The sequence below is a fragment of the Pelodiscus sinensis genome, chromosome 4 (genome assembly GCF_049634645.1).
Source record: "Pelodiscus sinensis isolate JC-2024 chromosome 4, ASM4963464v1, whole genome shotgun sequence".
Classification (NCBI taxonomy): domain Eukaryota; kingdom Metazoa; phylum Chordata; order Testudines; family Trionychidae; genus Pelodiscus; species Pelodiscus sinensis.
Window position 1 is genome coordinate 47,695,907 of NC_134714.1, and position 19,750 is coordinate 47,715,656.

The window sequence follows — 19,750 nt, forward strand, 5'->3', positions numbered from 1 at the left end:
AGTTCGAACTAGGGTGGCAGTGTAGACATACCCTAAGAGGGTTCAAAAAGAACTAGATAAATTCATGGAGGATAGGTCCGTCAATGGCTGTTTGCCAAGATGGGCAAGGATGGAGTTGCTAGCTCCTGCATGCAAGAAGCAAGGAATGGACAACAAGGGATGGAACACTTGATGATTACCTGTTCTGTTCATTCCCTCTGGGACTCCTGGCAGTGGCCACTGTTAGAAGACAGGATACTGGGCTAGATGGACCTTTGATCTGAACCAGTATGGCTATTCTTATGTTATTACGATTGTATCTCCCATTTGTCAAGATTATTTTGAATTCTAATCCTATGCTCCAAAAGTGCTTGCAATGAATGTTCCCTCTAATTTTTTCCATCCATGTGCAGAAAAAAATTGATGTGCACCATAGGGTTGTAAGCGACTAAGCTTACTGAATAGTCGACTAGTGATGTGACTAGTTGCTTCTCCCCCTTGCTGCCTCTGTCAGAGAGAGGCAACAAGGGGAGGGGGGAGGAGCAGGAGCCAGTGCTGGGGGGAGCCGGCGGGGGGCAGGGGAAGTAGAAGCACAGCAGGACATGGTATGAGTGAGGACTGAAGCAGTTCAAAGGCGGAGGCACCCTTATAGACTAATCAATAGCTGATGGAAATCCCATTGACTATTCGATTAGCTAATTAATCTAAGTTTAACATCCCTAGTGCACCGAGGCATGTGTGGATGTGCACTACAAGTAGAAACACATTCTGCCAGCTACTGCTGGCTGTGGGCACTCTGCTAATCAGCAGGGAGGCATTTGAATTTCTCCTGGGCTGCCACCCAAGCACTCATCTTAGAGGAACAATGCTTGCAACCCTTCCAGTTTTGTATTATCCACAAACTTTGTAAGTGTACTTTCTATGCCATTGTTCAAATAATTTATGAAGCTAGAGACTAATTTATAGAAGAGCTTTGCAATACACACATATCTGCTGTGGTGTGAGCACAGGGTGGACTCTTCCAGCCTCAGAGCTTTTGTCCCAGTTCTTTACCATGAAATGTACTTAAAATTTATGTGCGCAAATTATAGCCTTAAGTATGAATGCTAAAAGATAACTTTTTAAAATTAAAGTTGAATTTCTCAGGCGGTAATGTTATCCAGCGGCAGACATAGGGCAGGGCGAGCGAGGCGGCTGCCCCACGTCCCGCGCTTCAATAGGTCCCGCGCATGCGCTACTACCTGTTGGCTGTGGCCGTGGCACATGAGCGAAATTGTGCTGCCCCGGGCCCCGCGCTTCAATAGGCCCTGCACCTTGGGATCCGCAAAACTCTCATCGGCCCCTGATGTTATCCCAATAGCTGTAGCTTTAAGAAATATGTCAACTGTCGTTAAATTCCTAGCACACAAGGTCATAGTGCCTCTACAGGTTTGATATATCAGTGTCTCCTTTAATGCAGGAGGGATGGGCCAAACCTGAGTAGTGCTGTAATGCTATGCACTAAATCACAACATTTAGGCTATGTCTATACTGCAGCTTTCTTCCGCAAAAACTTATCTAAATGAAGTTCAGAGTAGAATATCACTGCACTTCATTTGCATAATTTATTGGCAGCCGTTTTTGCGCAAAAGCCTCTTGCACAAAAATGTCTGCTAATTAATTATGCAGATGAAGCACTGTGATATTCTATTCCAAGCTTCATTTGCATAAACTTTTGCGGAATAAGGCTGCAGTATAGATGTAGCCCTAGAGCGGTGAGCTGAAACCAGCCCTGCAACTGCCACTGAAGAGTGCATGATAGGCTCCTTGCAGACTTTATTCAAATAGACAATTACAGTGAACACAGCTTCACTCGCAATTTCAGAAAAAGTGCTTGAAAACATGAACCCTAAATGCACTAGAAGTCAGATACAAAATTACTTTTAAGTCATTTTCAATGTTGGAAAATGTTTTACTTCATAGGCTGGGCCAGCCAGACTCTGCTCTCAGGTTCGGCGGGTAACCAAGAAGACACAAATCACTTAATGCGAATAAGTGCAAGGTTTATTAGATATAAAAAGATAACAAGAGAAGGCTTACAACATCTCTTTGGCTTGCTGGGGACTCCGACTCAGCAAAGGATGGACTCCTGGGCCAGGTCCGAAAGGTACCTCTGTACAGTTCCAGGTCCTTTGGGAAGTCCATCCTTTGCTGAGTCGGAGTCCCCAGGAAGTCAAAGGGATATTGTAAGCCTTCTCTTGTTTTTTTTTTATATTATCTAATAAACCTTGCACTTATTCGCATTAAGCGATTGTGTCTTCTTTGCTACTTTCTGAACCTGAGAGGAGAGTCTGGCTGGCCCAGCCTCTGAAGTAAGACAGCAGGTTACATAATTTTTGAATGCCAGGTGTGGGCTATATTGCCAATCTTAGCTTTGGGTATTTTTTAATTATTTGGAATAATGTTAGTTTCCTTCCCTGGCTATGATCACTTTCATGTCCTGAATGAGACTCAGCAATGAGCCATGATATCAAATGACTTCCCTTCCTTCTCCAGCCTAGCAGATGCAGTTCAAAAACGACTAGGGACAGATTTTGCTACTGATCATAAGGGTATGCCACAGTGTTAGCACGAAATTGAAACTTTATTTCCTCATCTTATTGGTCAGGGTTATCCTAAGGCTGGAGTCACTTTCCGTTGACACCAAAACGTGTTGTCACACCACAGCCCACAGCTGCTCCTGCTCCTAACCCAGTCCGGTCGTGTACACTACTTTCCCCACAGGCCCACGCGTTTCCGCAAGCTCCTCCCTTTTGTCCAAACCCTGGGCGCTGCTTTGTAAGGCAGAATAGAACCTTCCTCCTCGACATGCGTTTGGAACCTCAGCCCCGCTGTGACGTCACGGCACGGTTGCCACGGGAATACCGGGGTACTTGACGGCTGTCGTGAAAGGACGGGACTAGAGCGCTGTGGAAGGAGGGGAGAGCTCAGGCCCTGCCCCTCCCGGGGCACTAACTCTCCGCCCCTCCCCCTCCCGCTCCGTATCGCTCGCAGCCGGAGGAGCTGGTGCTGCCGCTGTTTGCTATGTAAGGGGCCTGGTGCGGGCGGATCCGGAGGCCGCTGTCCGCCTCTTGAGAGCGGGAGGCTCCGACTGCCGGGCCGGGGCGTCCGGCGGGATGTTCTCCAAGAAGCCGCACGGGGATGTGCGGAAATCCACGCAGAAGGTGCTGGACACCCGCAAGGACCCGCTCACCCGCCTCAAGCACCTGCGCGTCCTCATCGGTGAGGCCCAGGGTTGGTGCCCGGGCGTGGGGAGCCAGTGGGGCCCAGGCGGGGCTGGGGAGGGGAAGCGAGAAGGGTCCAGGTGGGGGCCGGACGGGGGAAGATGTCCACGTCGGCGCAGGGGGCGGGGGCAGTGAGAGGGGTCCTGCTCTCGGGGACAGAGGAAGAGGTCAGTCCAGGGGGAGGATGGGCGGTGTCACCTATAGGGGCGGGTGGATTCTCCCTCAAAGAGAGAAGGGCAGGCCTGGAATCTTAAACCAAACTTATTTGTTGGTAATGGCACGTCAGACAGTCTACACCAGGGATGGGCAATAACTTTTTGATGGGGAGGCTGCTCCCAGATTTTGGTAAGTGGTAAAGGGCTGCACTCAGCTATAGAGGGAGTGTGGGTTCTGGGATTGAGGTTGGGTGCCAAAGGGAGTTTGGGGTAGGGGACTGATATGAAGGGGAGAGTTTGAGGGCTGAGAGAGAGTTTGGGTGAAGGGAATTGGGTTGCATGGTTCAGGAGGGCGTATGAGTGCTGGAGAGGATTTTAGCTCGGAGAAGGTTGTAAGAAAGGTACAGGATTTAGGAGGGAGTTGTGACCTGGGGGAAGGGAGGTGCAGAGGGTTTGGGTGATGGCCTGGGGGAGGGAATTGGGGTGCAGGATAGAGATGTAAAATCCTGTTTTATTAGCTAACTGGTTAAATGTTCAGTTTGACCGGTTAACTGATTAAATGTGGGTGGGCAGGCTGGAGTGGTGGGCAGGGAGTTGTTCCAGCTCTTGCATTGCCCCATAAGGGTGATGCTTACTAGTTAACCATTCACATTCTTAGGGCAGGATTGGGTATGGATGCAGGAGAGGATTCTGGCTTGGGGTAGGGTTGTAGGAGGAAGTGCAATGTCTGGGAGGGAGTTGTGACCTGGGGAAGGGGCGGTGCAGAGGCTCCGGGGGGGAGGGAGGTGCCAAGTCCAGGCTCTGGCTGAGAGGCATTTACCTAGGTCAGCAGGTTCCTTGTGAAAGAAATATGTGCTAAATCTATGTATATTGTAATAGAGATGTTAAATTTAGATTAAGTTCACAGTTCAAAGCAGAAGCCCCGCAGGGAGCACAGGGCCAGCGAGGGACTGGCCCTGAGCTCCCTGTGGCACCTGAGCCTTTGGGCCCTGAACTCCCTGTGGGACCTGAGCCTTGTACATTTCAAAATGCCAACATGGCTCTTGTACATTTCAAAAGCAGAATCGCAGCATAAGCAGCGCCAGTGGAGACTGCTTTAGTTTCTCTTAAGCTGGCTCCTCCCTGTACTGGCTCCTATTCCCCTGCCTTGCTCATAGAGGCAGCTAGGGTGGGATGGGGGAGAAGCTAATTGGATAGTTGACTAGTCACTTACATTCCTATACTGTACTGTAACATTGTTTGATATCTTTGCATAAAAACTGCTAATGAACTTTAATGGCATTTATATCCCCTCTTATCCATTTTACATGAATGCTTGTATTAGGAACTTTTGTTTGTAAGAATTTTCATGATAACAGCATCACAAATATGTGCTGAAATGGATTCAGGTGCATATTTATGCTGGACATGTTCATGTGACCATCCTTGGGTTTGGGAGTCATTCAGTTGTGGAGTGGAATCAGCACTAAGCAGTAGCTTAGTACACAGAGTGAATGATAGTAGTTATTGTGGCGATAATTTGTTGGAGGTCAGTCGATTTAAATAACAAATACATTTGTAAAAATTCAAGTCTGTTCAAGGATACTTGGAGAACAGAAAAAGTGATTACATTCACTGCAAACAGCTGTGTCCTGTTTTTCCATCCTGAAATACACTAGTTGTAATTATCGTGGCTGTCACTTTCTCTACATATGTTTATAGCTGGGTTAAAAAGAATGACCTTGATGTATCTGCATTTCTTAGTTTTTGGGTAGAAATCAGTGCTCCCAACTATTCATATTTTGTGAGTTTATAAATTTCTTGTCCTTATAGTTCAAAACTACCAAGTAAAATAGTTGTTATTGGTTCTTGTTTCTCTAGATCGGGGTGGGTAATAAGAGCTGCGGTTCACCAGGGTTAGTTCCCTGGTGGGACACTGCCACTATATTTACCTGCACCTCCACAGGTACAAGCGATGGCAGCTCCCGTTGACCGGCAACAGCCAACAGGAGCTGTGATCCCTAGTACCTGTGGAGGTGCAGGTAAATATGGTGGTGTGGGGGTCCACCAAGGGCTAACCCTCGTGGACCAACTCCAGCATGGAGGCTGGTATTTGCCCAATGCTGCTCTAGATGCCAATGTATGGTACAGCTGTTAACATGTGAGAGTGTCCACAATAGGGATGTAAATGGTTAACCAGCTAACTGGTAAGCATCCCAGCGTGCTGCGGGCAGGGGGCACTCCAGACCAGCACCCAACCCGTGGTGGTGGAAGGGGGCATGGTGGGCGGGGGGACTGCTCCAGCCTAGCCAGGCTGATGCAGCCTGCTCCCCCCTGCTTAAGTGGTTAGCCAATTAAACGTTATATTTAACCAGTTAACTGATGAAACAGGATTTTACATCCTTAGTCCACAGTCCCCTAACTTACAGTTTATAGCAGTTGTTATTGCAGTGTCTCAAATGAAGATATTATGTCCTTGTAATAAGGTGTTCCATCCCACCCCAGCAGTAAGAGAAGTCCTCTCCCCCATCCTTGAAATCATTGAGCTGTTCTTACCTGTTTATCCTTGGATCATTTATGGCTTGTGTTATACAAAATATGTATATACTTCTTTTTCTCCAGTGTTTGGAGAAATCTGCTCTAAGAATCTGCCTCACAAAGGAACAATATAAAATTCTGAATTTAGATTACTTGGTTACTTTTAGTGTATGTTACTTTGTTTGGTTTGTACATTCAGTACGTATTTCGCCCCCTCAGTCAGATGTGGTTGATGAGGAATAAGAACTGCAGCTCTAGTAAAAACATCATAGCATCAAGCTAATAGTCTTTATTTAATCTGAGGTTTTATGCAACAACTATAAAATGGATTACATCTGTTGAGACATGTTTTCCTGTGACTCCTTCCCCACCCCCACTGCAGTTCCTGTCTGTTCTTCTGCCACAGTCTTAGAGTACAGTTCAGTGCATGTCTATGTAGAAAAAAGCAGATTCGCTGGGTGTGACTCTATGTCCCATCCTTTCTTTTTTGCCATATTCTGGCTACAGAATTGTGCTGCCTTCTAGATGTGCTTTCCTACAAAACCGAGTTGGAAAAATGACAGGTCTTACTCTGGATGACTGTCTTGGCACCTCCCTCGTGTACACTTGACAACAAGAGAAATGGATTGTTGATTATAATTAGGGATGTTAAATTTAGATTAAGTAATCGAGTAGTTGATGGGATTTCCATTGACTAGTCAATTAGTCTATAAGAGCGAGAAGCCTCCGCCTTTGAACTATAACAAGAACCCTGGGCTCTTGCTACAGTTCAAAAGTGGAAGCCCTGTAGGGACATGGGGCCAGCAGGGAACTGGCCCCATGCTCCCTGTGGTGTCTTAGTGGGGTTCTTGTACATTTCAAAAGGAAGCCCCACAGGGAGCACAGGGCCAGCAGGGGAGTCCCCGCTTGCACCATTTCCCACTGTGTCCCTACCTCCCCTGATCCGCGTGGAGATAGTGCTAGGGAGAACTAGCTTTTAAGCTGGCTCCCCCCAGCGCTGGCTCCTGCTTCCCCACTCCTTGCTGCCTCTCTCTGATAGAGGCAACAAGGGGGGAAAGTGACTAGCTGCATCACTAGTTGCTTACATCCCTAATTGTAATCCTATATACTGTAAGGGTTATCCCTTGATTCCCTGCATAGTGTGCATGTATCACGTTTTTTAGGGAATCAAGGGATAAACCTTACAGAATATAGGATTACAATTAGGGATGTAAGCAACTAGTGATGCAACTTGTTACTTTCCCCCCTTGTTGCCTCTGACAGGTGCAGAAGTCAGTCCTCACAAAGGGAGGAAGCAAAACAGAGCAGAGACAGGGGGAAATCTTTCCCTAGAGATTACACTGGAGTTATTGGGATGGCTCCTATGGAGCATATGGCAGAGTGCCCACTACTTCAGCAGTGTTGAATACTCTCAGAAGATGGTAAACAAGAAGATGCTTCACTGCTCAGAAGAAAAGGGACAGCTCCTGGTTATCCCTATCTATTGCTAGCAATCATCTGAAACTGACAGCAATATTTTTAAATTTGATCCTTCAGACCAATCATGAAAGGAGGTGGAAAAGGAATAAGGTGAAAAGAAATAAGGTGAGGAGAGGGTGTCCTTTCCCAGTGTAATCTTTGGGGAAAGATTTCCCTAGTCTCTGTCTCTGCTTCCTCCCTTTGTGAAGACTGACTTCTGCACCCGTCAGATCACTTCTTTCCCCAGCCCTTGCATATCAGCAAATAGTAGGGAAATTCTCCTTTTTCTACAGTTTTACACCCATCAGAGAAGATAAGTGTTTACCTCCTTTTGTAAACTTAAAACTCCTTTAATGCAGTCTGACAGCGGGCAATGATTTTTGATGAGGAGCTTCCTACCTGCCATGCCCTCACATGCCACTCAAAGCAGCCAGCTGAGGGGGTGGGAGGGAAGCAGCATGTGCATTTGTGTGTCTCCCACCATGGGGGAGAGGGACTTCATGAGCTGTCTGACACAGAAATCAGCCAATAGGACCTGTGAAGATTGTGCTGTGATGGAGAGGAGGAGCTCTGTACACTACCCCTCAAGGGGCATGTGCTATGCAGAGGCACGCATGCACACTAGCACCAGCAGCTGGCCCTTTGAGTGGCATGTGGGGGCACAGAAAGCAGCAGAGGCAGTGTGCTGACACGGGTCAGAAGCTGGCTAAGAAATAGAAAACAGTAGGTTTTGTATTACTATCAGTGTTTTATATATTTAATAGCAAGGGAGATATGCAGTGAGGTGTCAAATCATGTAGAGGACATAATATTGTTTAAAAGTTTCAGAGAGGTAGCCAAGTTAATCTTTGAAGTGCTATCAGATTTTGGTTGTTTAAGTCTTTCCTGTTCCAGGCTAACAAAATATATTGATGGTATGACACATGAAATGTATTGTTGACAAATGCAAAGTAAAGACATTGGAGGGAATTATCTGAATTACTTTTATAGCTCAGTTGGTTCTAAAGTAACTGCATCATCTTGAGAATGGCCTTGGCATCATTGTGGATAGCTCAATTAAGACTTGTGCTCAATGTATAGTAACAATAAAAATGCAAACAGTGTTAAGGATGCACAAAAAATAGGATGAAGACAAATATGGAAAATATGCCATTATAAGTAATGATGTGTCTTCATATATAATACAGAGTTCAGTGCAGTAACCCCCATTGCGCAACCCCCCCCCCCCATAATATAAGGAAGATTAAAATTATTCAGATCTGGAAAATCTCTTCTGGAAAATCTCTTATGAAGACACGTTAAAATAATTGAGACTGTGGATTTCAGAGAGGGCATATAAATACCCTGGATGTACAGTAAAACTCCAATAGTCTGGCATCCAATAATCCGACTCTCCTGATAGTCCAGCATCAAAATGGCAAGAGCCTAGTGAGTGAGCTTCGGCAAAAAATGAGTCAAAAGGTAACAGCGGCAGCAGCTGAACTGAGCAGAAAGGTAAAAAAGGCTTAAAAAAACTAAAACATTACAGTATGTACAATAAAAAGGGTTAAGAACACTTTATATACAGTATATAATGTATACTGTGTGTGTGTGTGTGTGTGTGTGTGTGTGTGTGTGTGTGTGTGTATATATATATATATATATATATATATATATACATACATACATACATACCCACCCACCCACCCACCCACCCACCCACCACCTTATAGTACCTTCTGATAGTCTGGCATATTTGATAATCCAGCACTACCTAGGTCCCATAGGTTCCAGATTATTGGACATCTACTGTAATAGTTCAGTCAATTAACTGATGAGCAAAAGCTTATCGGTTAATGCTATAGACTACATGCATTTTCCTCCCCCTTCCTCTCTCTTTCCTCCTCCTCCCCCTGCAAATTTTTTTAGCAGGCTGGCCAGCAACCCTGCTTAGTTCCATCTTATGCTGGGTCTAGGACCTGCCCCTGCTGTGGCTCTGCATTTAAATTGTTTTAGGAGCAGGGCAGGTGGGCAGCCCAGTTCAGTTCCAGCTTGCGCTGAGTCTGGGAGATCAGACTCTTCTCCCAGACAGGGGTTGCTGCCACCTTGCACTGTTGCCTCTGTATCCTGGGCTCTTGTATGTTTTGAAAGCAGGGAACAAGGGACTGGGAGTGTGTATGTGTGACTGCTTGAGTCCCCCATTCTCCCTCTGCTCCTACAGCCCTTCTGCTTTTGTTACATCTCAAAGGCAGAAGTACGTCCAGTTCCCCGCTGCCCCTCTGGCCTGCACCCGAGATGGTGCTGGGGGGAAACCAACTTTTAAGCTGGCTCCCCTAAGCACCATCTCCTGCTATCCCCTTTTGCTACCTCTCTCTGATAGACTGCAAGGGGTGGGGAAGCGACAAGTTGAGTTGACTATCTGATAAACATATGCTTATCAGACAGTTGACTAGTCACTTGAATCCCTGTACTGTACTCCCTCAAATTTTTGTATAGTCCATTTGCTGTGTGGAATTAATTAAATATACATTGGTGTACATTGGGTCCTTTAGGAACATTTTTGTGTATTCTGGCCTTGATACTTTTAAATAACTTGATGCAAAAATAGATCTGTTGTTTTTTCCCCCCATTCCAAAGTAAAAATGTAATAAAACAAGACCACCTTAATAACTGCTAATGCAAACCAAAGTTATTTCTTATGTTGTGTTTGTAACTATGCTCTACAATTGAGTTTACTGATGTAAAATTTTAAATTGTTGGAGAACTCAAGGATCTTCAGTCATAGCAGTTCTGTTTGTTTGTTTTGAGTTACCTATAGCTATCTGCAGGGCTCGCCGAACTGCGGCGAGCCCCGCTTGCCAGCTGCGCTGTCTGGCGATCTGCGCATGCGCAGATGACCCGAACCAGGCTCTTCCGGGTTGCAATCTACACGTCACGGGCAAGTAGATTGCATTATTAGCCAGTGCTCAAAATTTGTAGAGAGGAAAAAGTAATCCTGTCGCACCTTAGAGACTAACAAACATAGTATTCGTGAGCAACACCCACTTCTTGAGATGAGAAAATCAGTCTGTACCCTCCAGGTAGATGAAATGTATGTTGGACACCCAGTTTGACTGGTATCTTGTTCAGTATTTCTCAGGTGCTTAGGTGTGGATAGGTCAAATCAGAAGGTCTCTTAATTAAATAAAAAGCTGTTTGAACATGTCAGTTACAAAATTTCAAAAGAACAAATATCTGTTCACTTTACATTGTAAAATGGTGCTTTATATCTGTCTTGCAAACTATAGCAACTGAAAGTTAATGATTCACCAAGAAAAGGTGATGGGGGTAGGAACTATTGCAAAGAGAAGCACTCTGGAATTTTTGTTGTAGGGATGATAGGCCATGAAGCTTTAGCTAGGTCTTTAAACACACACAGAAAATGATGCAAGTTTAAGTAGCATTAGTTGCTGTACCTAATCATAGGCCATGTTGCTGCTGTTATTCTTGGGCTCATGTAAAGGAATTGCCTTCCAGTTAAAGCAGTGGTTCCCAAACTTTTTGGCATCACACCCCCTTTTTGATTTCTGTGAGAGCCTCACCCCTGCCCCTTCCCCCCGCCCCCCCATTTGCAGCAAAACTTGTTGAGTTAAAAAAAAGGAACTGACTGGGCCCCAAAAACAAAAAATAGCAGCACAACTTAGGGGTGGGAGTGGCTGGGTTGCCTCATGGCCTTCCCCTGGAATTTCTTCACACACCCCTGGGGGGCACATCCCCAAGTTTGGGAACCCATGAGTTAAAGGTATCTGGACTAGGTTAAGTTTTGGCCTTGACTTGTAAGCCCCCTGTTTTAAACCTTTGACCATATCCCTGACCCTGTTTTTCATCATTTGTCCTCCATAATCTGAGTCCTGGGTCCAGTGGTCCCTATCGCAAGGCTGAAGGAGGGCCTTTAGCTTGCGCCCACCCACTCCCTTGGATTAAGATAGATAAACAGCCGGCTTACAAGAGCTCTGTGTGAGGGAGGGCATTGTCAAAGTGAGTTTTGACAGATGAGTTTGTGCTTGAAAACAGTTTGGGATCAGATCAAAGGTACAGGCTAGTGATGTTTAAAATGCAATTACTTTCCTAGTCGAGTAGTTGATAGACTCTTTTATCGACTACTCAATTAGTCGAGGAGGGTAGTGCTCAGAGTGGCTTGCACCGGATCCCAGCATAACCTTCCTTGCTGCTGCTCTGCACTATAAAGGACAGGGAAGCTGGTGCATGAAATCCTGGGGCAGTCCCTGATCCTGTGAGTCTCCAATCAGTCCTCATGACCTTATCCCCCTCTTTCCCATGCTGCTGCTCTGCATTGTAAAGGACAGATTAAGAGGGGGTCATGCTGAAGAATGAGAGACATGGGGCCCAGTGACTGTCCCAGTGACTTCGTGCACTAGCTTCCCTGTCATTTATAATGTAGAGTTGAGGAGGGAGGGAATGCGATTAGTCGATAGTGCTAACTTATAAGCTTCTGTTTCTCAGTTAGTCAATTAGTTGTTTATATCTCTAGTACAGGATAGGTAAAGGAGTAGTTTTGGCTTCTAGAGGCAGTCCTGGGTTTGTGTGGGCTGAATTTGTGACTTAAGACTTGCAAATAATGTATTAAGAACTTCTTAAAGTTGCCTCATATCTGTTTGGGCAACTGAAGAAGAGCTCTGTGTAAGTTCAAAAGCTTGTTTGTTTCACTGAAGTCTATACTAAAAATATTAAAATTCATTTATTTTAAATGAAAAATTCAGCAGTTACATGAAAGGATGTTAAGTATCGAGTAATTCACAAATCGAATAGTCGATGCATTTTTTATATCTATTATTTAGTTGATAGGGCAGCGCTGCCCCTTTGAAACACCGCAGTGGCATTTCAAAGGGGCAGCACAGCACAGCTGATCCCAGACTCCATGCAGCACTTCCCCTTTGAAATGCCACTATGGCATTTCAAAGTGGCAGTGCCGCACGTATTGGGACAGCTATGTACCTCAGTTTGGCAGTGCCCTTTGTTCAACAGGTGCTGTGAGTCTAACTGGTGGTTTACAGTGCTGTAATTTGCTGCATTCATGGGAGTCTTTTTTTTCACAACTCTGAGTGAAAAGTTGAAATGCAGTAAAGTGACTGTTTAGACATGGCTTTAAAACAAACAAACAAAAGTTTTTCTTCACTCAGCGCACACAGTCAACCTGTGGAACTCCTTGCCAGATGATGCGGTGAAGGCTAGAACTTTAACAGGATTTAAAAAAGAGCTAGATAGATTCATGAATGTTAGGTTTATCGACGACTATTAGCCAGAATGGGTAGGAATGGTGTCCCTAGCCTGTTTCTCTGGAGGTGGGTGACGGGGAGGAATCACATGAGGATTACCTGTTGTGATCCCTCCTTCTGGGGGCATCTGGTATTGGCCAGTATCGGCAGACAGGATACTGGACTAGATCAGTGTTTCTCAACCAGTGGTACAAGTACCCTTAGGGGTTCTTGAGAGAAGTCTGGGGGGGTATGTCAACATAAGTGAAATTTGGAGAAAACTGAATTTTTGTTTTAAGTTTTACAGTGCTTTATTATTTTTGTACTTTTTACACCCGAAAATTTCATTTCCCACCTGGCTATGAGTAAGTTGTTTAAACACATGTGTTGCAGTGGTAGAAAAAATTTTGTGTGTCTGAAAACTAGGTGGTTTTTAAATTTATACTTTATTAAAAAAAAAAGGGAGGGGGGAATACTGGCTAGATGGACCTTTGGTCTGACCCAGTATGGCTGTTCTTATGTTTTTAGAGAGGTTGGTCCAATAAAAGAGGTTGTCTCACCCATCTTGTTTCCTTCTCCCCCAACCACCAGCCTAATTTTTCATTAAATTTTGTAAGGTTCCAGTTTATATAGTTAGTGAGAACCTGAAAAATGGAATAAATGTAAACTAATATTCATTACTCCTTAGTCTGCTGGTAACCCGGAACAACTATGTTTGAGAGCTTTCAGATAATCTATTAATCTCAATAGAATGTTAAAATGTAAACCCAATGATGATGTTTATGTCAATGTTCACTATTTCACTGCTGTTCAGTTTAGCAAAAACATGTGCTTATTCAACAATATTTGGAATGTTGAAGGCTGAACATACCAGATGTCAAAACATCCAGCTGCTTTTCCCTGGCAGCTTTTATAAATCAGGAATTTTTCATACAAAAATCTGATTGCACACTGAAATAATTTGTGGCAGCATTAAAAATAATATAAAGAAACCAAAATGGATAATATTATATTGGAAGGACTGTTGCATAGATTTGGAACCGATGATGTGTCATTTAGATCTAATGTACCACATAAGAAATAGACTACTCTATAGTATGCACTTTTGGGCTTGATCTAAAGTCTGTTGAAGTCTGAAGATGTGCATGGTGTGTTTTCCCATCCTAACTAAATCTTTAACAAAACCACCTTTTCCAAATATTTAGTTAGATGTTGGCGTACAATGAGAGTTTAAAAACCCTCCTGCCATTTTAACAATGAAGGGCTGGAAAACTCCTTACTGAATAACAGTGCCACCTTCCCCCTCTCATATTTGGTATAAACGGGCAGTAACGTAAGCAGTATGGGTCATCAGAAATCTTATTTTAACCTACTTTCTGTTAACTTTCTCAGTACCTCTAAGTTCTGAGAATTTTCTAATGATCTTCTCCAAATGATTAGTTCCTTTATTTAATTCAGAGAATGGTCACTTTAAAAATTGCTGCTCTGTGTAGTTTGCTGCCTTTCAGTAGGTAACAGTAAACAGATTACTTGAAGTCAGGAATAATTAAACATTTGCCTTGTTTAGATATATACAGGAATTTTGGACAGAAATATTTTCCTATTGATTGCACAGATCATCACAAACTACATTTCAGACTGCTAAGAGTTTGAAATCCCAATACTATAAAGTCTCAATAGAAAACTTACAAAAGGCTAGGTTCATAATTGCAAAGTGGTACTTGCCATTGGTGTCTTTGCATCCATGTGAGAGAGTATACTTTTTTGATGTTTTATAGTGTTGCCACATCCTTTCTGTTCACCCATAACTTTTTTGTTCTCTTTTAAATGAAACTAATGTTGAAAATTATTTAAACAGTAAAAAAATCAAATGTTAAAGTAGCTATGGTTTGGTCTGTAAGCATATCATATAGGCTTGCGTATACAGCATTTGGTAGCGATAACAGCATCATTAAGCATAAATCCTAGTCCTGCATTGATTGTTTCAGCTTTACCTTGAATAAACTGTAATCATAGGGGAGATAACATTTGGTCTCGTGTTTTTTACAAAAAAAAAAATCTTTATTTATTTATTTTATTTATTGGTGAGGTATTTAATTTGAGTCCACTGTCCTATGCAGAGAATATTATTTCATTTTAAAATTACTACTACTTAATAGGTAATAAATTAATTTTGCTTTGACTATAACAGACTAATAATTTTAAGTACAGTAATACAGGTGCACTTGCTGGTTTCTGATGACATTCTTTTTTTTAAACCCTTATACTCCGAATGGAGCATAGGTCATCTACAAGTCTCTTCCACTTCACTCTGTCTTGAGACAAAACTTCTAGCTGACTCCAGGAGTATCCCAGCTGTTGTCCTTCAATCTCAGTAAATCTTCTCCACGTTGTCTGAGGTCTTCCTCTTTTGTGTCTTCCTTGTGGGTTCCATGTGAGAGCTTGATGGACTATGCTGCATGATGGTTTTCTGAGAGTGTGGCCTACCCATCCCCACTTTCTTCTCTTGATTTGAACATCAAGTGGTTCTTGTCCTGCTCTGTTCCAAAACTCCTCATTTGTGACAGTCTTGCCGTTTGATGTGAAGGATGTACCTCAGGCATCTGTTTATGAATGTCTGTAGCTTGTGATTTGAAGACTTTTTAGTATGCCAGGTCTCACATCTGTACAAGAGCACACTCTTCACATTTGTGTTGAAAATTCGTAGTTTCATCTTCGCAGATATTATTTGTGAGCTCCATATGGGAAGTTAAGTCTTGAGTGCAGCTCTTGCTTTCCCTATCCTAGCACTGATATCCTTGTCTGTTCCTCCATCTTTGTACATAATACACTTCCCAAGTAGATGAACTGCTCCACATCTTCCAGGTAATCCCCTGATATAGTCTGTTAACATTTGTCTTATAAGTGTTGCCTGCACACACTGATTTTTGTATTCTATGTAGAAATTTGGGAAAAATAAAAAAAATATCTGGAATTGTTTGTTTAAATGAAAAAGAAGCTCCCCAAGATCCTGATCTTACAAATAGGTGTGAGTGGACTCTTAAACCCATGGATACCTTTATTTATTGGGATGTTTTGTGGGTGTAATGAGCTGTCCATGTGGCTCTTTTCCTCAGGATTAGGTATACAGTAAAAATTTCCTTCACTTTTTTCTGCACTTTTGTTTCAGGGTTTCTGTGTTCAAGTTTCTGAAGCAACAAATCTCACTTTTAATTTATAAACTTACAATTTGTTACATAGAATATCAAATATATTTTTTGTCATTTGTACTGCTAAGATTTTTTTCATAATAGAGTCCTGGAATTGATATCATGGATATAAAATCTCTTTAATATAGGTTGAGAGGAAGGACAGGCCAGTGGTCAAGTGGTAGTTTAGGATTTGCGATATCTGAATTCAGTTCCTTGCTTTGTCAGATTTCCTGTATAATCTTGGGAAGGTCATCTAACAAAACTTTTCAAAATTACCAGAAATTTTGTGGCTCCCCAAAGAACTGAGGTTCCCCATGGAATACTTGAAAAGGGGATGGGTACTTGTTTTCTGAAAACCTTGCTCTTCCGCTATCTGAAAATCAAATTAAGCCTTGGTTTTCATGTTTATGGGCCTCACTCAATTTCCCATCTGTAAAATGAGGATAATAAAGGACATCTGTATCTTATAGGTTTGTAGAAGGTAAATACATTTGAAATTTGTAAGGCAATCCGATACCATGAATAGTAGAGGCTGTATAAGTACCATTGGATATGTAGGTCACTGTCTTGAATGGAAGCTGTATCCTACATAGTGACCAGAATTTGTTGCCATTTCATGATCGGTAGCATGAGCGTAAGGGCTTGGTAATATCAGTGCATTTTCTAAAGACAAAGTATCTATAATGCACAAAGTTGTTATGAAAATTGCTATTTTGTTTACAGCATAGGAAAGAGACGGAATAGCCTATCCTCCTGCAGCAATAGGTAATCTCCGGAACTGACCCAGGTTTCTGTTCAGCTGCTCCTGACTGTGTGGTAGTGGTTCTGTGAATTGATGGTGATCTTTGATGTTCAGAGGGGTCAGTCCAAGAACCATACAAATAATGCATTAAAAAGCTAAATGAAATACAAATAAATCTTCAAATCACAGACAATCCTCTTTATAAAATATCTATTTTGCTAAGTCCACTTTAGACATAAATACAAATGAGGAGTGGGAAATTCAGTAAGCTAAACCGTATTTAACTGTGTTGGATGACATGGCTGGATCTTTCATTCTACTTACTGGGTAACTTTAATTTGAGGATGTAATCAACTTCAGAAATGCATGACATGCACACAGACCCCCTCCTCCCCCCCCACACACCCAGTTTAAAGTACACTCACTATATATGGTCATTTTAAACTTGATTCTGGCCTCTATCAAATATTTAGTAAATAAATAGATTTGAGGCATTTGGCACCCATTCATGTGATCATGTAAAATTGCTTTACCTGCTAACAGTTGCCATTAATGGGTAATCACTGTCTTCCTTTTGTATCTCTATTAATAGGGCTTATGAAGTAATTGTATTTTTTTAAAAAAATTGGAGTTTTGTATTTTTGTGCATGAAGAAAATGTGTACTTTGGGAATTTTTTTTTAAAATACAGTATGCCTTTGTAATTTGATAATGGAGGGAAGCATTAGGAAAAGTTGCATATAGCATACTAATAACTGGATATTACAGGTTCTTTGCCAATTTTTCAGTTACAAGGTATTTGTTCAGAGTAAAGTATTCTGAAATTTTGAGATTCAGCAATTTGAAAAATATATTTCTAGAATTTATCTGCTAAACTACTGCATTCTTAAGTTTTATGCTATAGCAAGATGTTAGGTGAACTCTGTTTTCCTATTAAACACTGTTATTTGTAATGGCGAAAGTTAGCTTTTATGATGGAGCTATATTTATACAGTGTAAGGTTTGGCCTTCCAGTCTCTTAATATAGAAGTATATTCTCTCCTTGTCCCTTGCTTCCTTCCCAGCTTCCAGCAAACTTTTCTGATGGAATAATATAGTGCCAGATCTATTTTGGGGGGTTTATTGACATTAGAGCATAGGTTACCAAGAAAACAAGGAATAAATTGGGTTGTGTTGGAAATACGTAGCAGCAGATAAAGGATAGAGATGGATTTGTAAACTAACTTTAGTTAATATTGAAGATGTTTCATTAGTCTCAATAACATACACTGCCTTCATTAAGAAACATACAGTTTTTTAAAATACTGAAGTGTCTAGAAATAAAGGTTGAAGGATTGAGCTTGTTTACATTGCTGCATATCCTTTTCTTACTTATTGTCACCCTATTCCAGTGTTTTTCAACCTTTATTTTTTTTGAAAGGGGTATTTTGTTAGTGCCCCCCTCCCCCGCTCTAACCCAATGCACCCACTCATCCCCCAGAACCAGGCACACCTAGCTTCCCACCCCCCGCCCCCCCGCTCTCACCCAATGACCCTCCTCTTCAGAGCCAGGCACTGGACATATGGTACCCCTACCTTTGAAGTGTTCACTACTGCCGCCAGGCCCTGCTTCGGCAGCTTGTCTGCAGGGACCAAGTGGCCTGCCAGTGCCGGGCTCGTTGCATGGGGCTGTGTGCTCCCACCTCAGCCTGGCGCCCCATAGTGTGGTCCCCGGGAGGAACTATCCCCTCCCTCCCCACTATGCCGGGGAGGGAGGTGTCCTTTGGAGCAAAGCTTATTGTGCCGCTTCACCACTTTTTAGATCTCTCCGCAGCGCCACGGGCAAGGGGCGATGGGCATGCATTGTACTAGCTGCTGGCGAGGATGGGGGTAATGCGCGTTTCCAGGTTCAGCCTCCCTCCCAGCTGGAGCACCCTGGGGAGGATGCTGGAGAGGAAACAAACTTGGAGAGGAGGCCGTGGAAGTCATTTTTTTTTTTTCTCCACACCCAAACCTGACCCTAAGTCTCACCAGAGCTACCACCACTGCAGCCATGCACTTTTCCCACCAGTGCTGGGGCATGTGTGCAGAGCAGCTGTTAACGTCCAGGCGCATGGCTCCAAACATTCAATTTGACAGGCACGTAACGCTGCCCCCTCCCCGATCTCCTTTGCAGGGCAAAATCCCAGACATTTTTTGCCAAATTTCACTTGTGTTGATGTACCCCCAGATTCTCTTGCATACCCCTAAGTGGTTGAGAGAAACTGCCTTACTCAACTTTTCTCACCCACCCCATCTTTACCTCCTTAAAACTTCAAAGAAGGAGGAGGGATCAGGTATCAAAGTCCTGCAGAAAGTCATAGCTGGCAATTAATACCCAATATCTGTTCAGACTACAGAAAATAATTTGGTGGCCTTGGTGCAGTTTGTAATGGATATGTGTGCATGTCACCAAAATCTCCATCACAACTTTTAACTTTATGATGCCTTGGCAAAGGAAACAACAATTGAACTTTCATGAGACTGCACTGCTGTTGTTGTGTTCCAAAGGAGATTATGCTCTCTTTCTGGTTGTTGTTAGATTGTATGTTCTAGGTTTTTGTCTACACTGGCAACATTTTTGAGATGAAGTGTCTTTTGTCAACAAAACTGCATGAACATTCACACTGCCACACAATTCTTATCATGAAAAATCTATTTTTGTTGACAAAAAACATCCAGCTCCCTGAGGGACTTTTTTTCTTTCCTTTCCTCATGTTGACATACATGCAAGGTAGACATCTTGAGGCATTTTATTACTGAATCTGGCCTTCAGGAAGTAGCCCAGTTTCCAATTAGCCTCTCTGTTCAGCAGTTTGAACTCCACTGCCCTGCAGCCAGGTGACCAACCGTATCCCGTACAAGCTCTGCAAAATTTAAATCCCATTTCCTGCTGCACCTGGATCCACCGGCCCCCTGTAGGCTGGCTCAACATGCAATGGTCTCATGGTGTCTTCCCAGGTATCCATGCCTGGCCATCTCACCAAACACTTTTCCCACTTGGACCACTGCAGAGCTGTTGGATCTGATCCATGTATGAGGAGTAGTGATGTCCCCATAGAGGCCCAGCTGGCTGGCAGCAGTGGGCCAGAGCAAACAATTTCCCCTTAATCATACAAATTGTGCAAAGTGTAACAAGCTGTGGTAAGTGGGAATACAGGCAGTCCCCGGGTTACGTACAAGATAGGGACTGT

General features: G+C 43.2%; 1 protein-coding gene across 6 annotated transcripts in view; it reads left to right on the plus strand.

The window, feature by feature from the left end:
- The first annotated feature begins 2,812 nt into the window (after positions 1 to 2,812).
- Positions 2,813 to 19,750, plus strand: part of RALGAPA1 (Ral GTPase activating protein catalytic subunit alpha 1) — a 230,850-nt gene continuing 213,912 nt past the window's right edge. For 2 of the 6 annotated variants that reach the window (XM_014570781.3, XM_014570783.3), the window contains exon 1: positions 2,813 to 3,240. In XM_014570781.3, coding sequence (XP_014426267.2) covers positions 3,135 to 3,240 — 106 coding nt within the window. In that variant the 5' untranslated portion in view covers positions 2,813 to 3,134. The remainder of the gene's footprint in view (positions 3,241 to 19,750) is intronic. The other 4 variants (XM_014570782.3, XM_006117691.3, XM_025181956.2 and 1 more) reach the window with 4 other exon arrangements.